The 4,183-nt window shown below is 53.9% G+C and overlaps 1 protein-coding gene across 1 annotated transcript; it reads left to right on the top strand.

Annotated features, from left to right (window-relative positions):
- The first annotated feature begins 200 nt into the window (after positions 1–200).
- On the top strand, positions 201–3,150 carry PSMB3 (proteasome 20S subunit beta 3). Its single transcript, XM_057433238.1, has 6 exons — positions 201–292; positions 464–718; positions 1,355–1,462; positions 1,815–1,992; positions 2,349–2,443; positions 3,029–3,150. The coding sequence occupies exons 1-6, from the start codon at positions 201–203 to the stop codon at positions 3,075–3,077; spliced, it is 777 nt and encodes a 258-aa protein (XP_057289221.1). The 3' UTR covers positions 3,078–3,150.
- Positions 3,151–4,183: the final 1,033 nt, after the last annotated feature.

The following is a 4,183-nucleotide window of genomic DNA, read 5'->3' on the forward strand; positions in this document are numbered from 1 at the left end:
TGCCCCGTGTGCACACCCAGCTGTTGCCCCATGTGCACACCCAGCTGTTGCCCCGTGTGCACACCCAGCTGTTGCCCCTATATGTACATCCAGCTGTTGCCCCTTCACACCCACCCAGCTGCGGCTCCAGCTGTGCGCGCCCTCCCTCCAGCGCGCCCCTCCCGCCCAGTCCTCCACCGTCCCGGCATGCCCCGCGAGCAATGACTCCTCATTTTTACCCCCCCTCCCTCCCCGCCTCCGCAACCAACGCGGCAGCCAATGGGAAGGAGCGGGAGGCGGGAGCAGCGGCACGGTGTGGAGCGGAGCGGGGCCTGGCGGTGTCTCTGGAGCCGGCGCCATGGTGAGCACCGGGCCCGGGGACCGGCGGGGCGAGGCGAGGCGCGGGGGTGGCCCCGGGGTGGGATGGGGGCCGTCCCCGCGGGGGTCCCATCCCCGCGGGCTTCCCTCAGGCAGCGGCTTAAAGAGAGCGGTGCCGGTGCCCCCGAGGCCTCCGCAGGGCCGCGGCCGTACCTGCGCGTCCTGCTCTGTTCCAGTCTATTATGTCCTATAACGGCGGGGCCGTCATGGCCATGAAGGGGAAGAGCTGCGTGGGCATCGCGGCGGACCGGCGGTTCGGCATTCAGGCGCAGATGGTGACCACAGACTTCCAGAAGATTTTCCCGATGGGAGAAAGGCTGTACATTGGATTGGCGGGGCTGGCCACGGACGTGCAGACGGTGTAAGTGGGGCTGCCGCGTGTGCCCATGCCGAGCCCCCCAAGAGGACAAGAAGGACTCAAGCGGCAGCTTATGCTGAGCAGAAATGGCTTTGGTTATTGGTGGGGGAGGTAACGTAGGTGGGGTCAGTTCGGCACTGCTTGGTCTCCCTTCTGTTACTGTAAGTGATTTAAGATCCCATCCCTATGAAGACTTAAAGGGGGTGACAGGAAACCTGGTGAGGGGCTTTGGACAAGGGCCTGTAGGGACAGGCCAAGGGGAATGGCTTGAACCTGCCAGAGGGGAGACTGAGATGAGCTCTTAGGCAGAAGCTCTTCCCTGGGAGGGTGCTGAGGCGCTGGCACAGGGTGCCCAGAGAAGCTGTGGCTGCCCCATCCCTGGCAGTGTTCAAGGCCAGGTTGGACACAGGGGCTTGGAGCAAGCTGCTCCAGTGGAAGGGGTCCCTGCCCGTGGCAGGGGTTGGAGCTGGAGGAGCTTTAAGGTCCCTTCCAACACAAACCACTATGGAATACCTACTGGTCTCAAGCAGGTGTCAGGAGCTGGCATCCATCAGTGTGCAGCAGAACAGTTCATGCCTGGGTGAAGGCAAAAGAAAAGGAATCTGCTTCTGCTGTAATGCTGATTCTCCTCTCTCACAGTGCCCAGAGACTGAAGTTCAGGCTGAATCTCTACGAGCTGAAGGAGGGCAGGCAGATCAAACCTCAGACTTTTATGAGCATGGTTTCCAATCTGCTCTACGAGAGACGGTAAGTGTCAAACAAGAGTCGCTGTTTATGCATCAGTGAAGGTCGTGGTGGCTGGAGCTGATGTGATCCTAGAGAAGCCAGGAGGCTGAGGAGTGCTCCTGCAATGACTGCCCATGATACAGCAAAAGGAGACTTCAATCTAGTGACGATGTCATCTTCAGTTTCCTTGCAAAATAACACTCTATAGCAGTACCACTTTGTTCTCTTTGCTGTGCTGAAGCCATGGTACCGTGCTTCTAGGTTCCCCTCACCAAAAGCACCTGTGGGATGTTTTCCTTGCCTGGATATTCACATGGGATGCAGAGCTGGAGCTGCATCAAGGTGGTTTCACTGCTCTGTTTGTCCTTCACAGGTTTGGGCCGTACTACACAGAACCGGTCATTGCGGGGCTGGACCCTATAACACATGAACCCTTTATCTGCTCCCTGGACCTCATCGGCTGCCCCATGATCACCGATGACTTTGTGGTCAGTGGGACCTGCTCGGAGCAGATGTATGGCATGTGCGAGTCCCTCTGGGAGCCCGACATGGTGAGTGGGGCTCCTCTTCTTGGATTCAGGCTCCTGCTGCTCACTGGAGAACTGGGGATCCATGCGTTGGATGAAAAGCTATGTCCATTGGTGCTTCCCAAGGAGCATGGGAGAACAAAGAGGCTGGAGCTTATAACTGCAGGAAAAATCTTACAGCAGCTTGGATGATACTTTGGGGGTTGAACAAAATCCAGTGCACCAACATTGCTGGACAGGGCTTGGAGCAACCTGCTCTAGTGGGAGATGTCCCTGCCTGTGGCATGGGGTTGGAACTGCATGAGCTTTAAGGTCCCTTCCAACCCACATCATTCTGTGATTCCATTTTCACACTGACTAAAAGAGCTTCTGTTCCTCAGGAGCCCGACCACCTCTTCGAAACAATCTCACAGGCCATGCTGAATGCAGTGGACAGAGATGCCATTTCTGGAATGGGAGTGGTGGTGCACATCATGTAAGTGCTGCTCTCCTTCCCCTGCAGAACAGAGGTAGAATTCAACAAGCTGTGTGTAAAGGAATTTGGTGCCAGGGTATCCCTATCCCGCTCCTTCCAGCAGTATCATTAACAACATTCTGTCCATTCTAAGTGGTTTACTTCACTGCTGCAGCTCGTGGCTGTGGCTCCAGCTGCAGGAGCCACATTGGAAATCAGTCCTAGACACAGGGATTACCTGCCTCCATTCCTGGTGGTATTTATGAGTGCAGCTCCTCAGACAAGTAGCACTGCCCAGAGGGATGCTCTTTGCCACAGCCAGATGCAGTGTTACCTCCCCAGCTCTGCAGTCAGACTTCTGAAGCAGTTCATTTTGCTGATGGGGCTCATTCCCTGGAGCATCCCTGGCACTGTTCTTGCTGGAGCTCCCTTGGGGTAAAACAGTACAAGGATGAGCTTTACTTGGCTGGAACAGGCACCTTCAAGCCCAGATGATCCTGCCTGTGCCAGCAAACCCAACTACCTGTGCACACTGCAGAGGGGCCAATCTGTATGTAGGTATTAAATGTGGGTTTACTAATAGGTGTTTTCTCCTTTCCCCTCTAGTGAAAAAGACAAGATCACCACCAGGACCCTGAAGGCTCGCATGGACTAACCCAGCCCCAATCCTGTGCTTCACAGCCCCCTTTGCTTGGAACTTTTTTAAATAAAGCCCTCTATCGTAGTGAGCTTTCCTTTTCTTGAGTCTCAACGCTAGGATTAAGTTCTCTAAAGCTGTCAGGAGGAGCTTGGTTTTACACAGCAGCAGTGCTTACCTTTGTTTGAGCCACCCATCATCCCCCTACATGTGGTGCTCCCAGGAGTCAACCCCATCTCCTGGAGACAGCACAGCAGCGTTGGCTTTTCCTATCAAATTCATATGTTCTTACATCCAGGATTTGGTTAAACCAGTTCTTACTTAACCCCCCCCATTGTACAGACACATATCAGATGACTTTTCCAGTTCACAGAGGACTGAAACCAACCACGTACCTTGTGGAGGCACGGTGAGGACACTTGAAAGAGGAGAGCAGGAAGGAGCAGACGTACACAAAGTTTTACTTTTATTTTTCTCTGGTTGGAGACTCATCTTGTAACATGCATGCATTTCAAAACAGTAACAGTGTCTCAAACTGCTCCTAGCAAACAGACAAGCACAGAGGACTTCAACTTCCTAGTTAAAAAACAGCAGTGAAAAAACCCTAGAATGTTTTTGTTGTTGTTTTCTTGACTTTTAACTTCATTTATTCACATTGTTTTCAGTGGCACTGATCAGCCCTGCCCACCCTTACAACCTGCGTGTAACACGCTGGGGTGCAGCTGAACAAAGACCAGTACAACAGCCGAGTAGGGAAAAACCCAAACCTCTCAACCCGATGGATGCCCAGCGGCTGGTTCTGAGCTTTGTCAGCACTGTTACACGTGATACTCACACCAAAGAGCAAGGAAAATCAGTAGTGGCTAATCTGGATACTGGAGAATGGCTCTGCAGGAGTAGGGAAGCCAACAGGCATTAGGACACGTGGGGAGAGGAGAGGGGTTTCGTTTGGAGCTGTTGGAACCCCCATCTGTCTCAGATCGGTTCCTCAGCATCACAAACCAAGTTGAGGACACACACACACACTGACTTCAGAAAGGTTTGGACCACCTCAAGGTTCAATGCTTGGAGCTCTGCAGCTGGGAGGGAGGTGGCTGTAAAGACTGTGGGACAGCACACAACCC

Source organism: Pezoporus wallicus, unplaced genomic scaffold (assembly GCF_028554395.1).
Source record: "Pezoporus wallicus isolate ANWC-B61680 ecotype Strahan unplaced genomic scaffold, APGP_CSIRO_Pwel_v1 contig_10813, whole genome shotgun sequence".
Classification (NCBI taxonomy): Eukaryota; Metazoa; Chordata; class Aves; order Psittaciformes; family Psittacidae; genus Pezoporus; species Pezoporus wallicus.

Excerpts from the sequence above, each read along its gene's own strand:
- PSMB3 (XM_057433238.1), top strand. The coding sequence starts at position 201 with ATGACTCCTCATTTTTACCCCCCCTCCCTCCCCGCCTCCGCAACCAAC. Across the intron at positions 719-1,354 it reads GCCACGGACGTGCAGACGGT|TGCCCAGAGACTGAAGTTCA; the intron begins GTAAGTGGGGCT and ends CCTCTCTCACAG. Across the intron at positions 2,444-3,028 it reads GGAGTGGTGGTGCACATCAT|TGAAAAAGACAAGATCACCA; the intron begins GTAAGTGCTGCT and ends TTTCCCCTCTAG.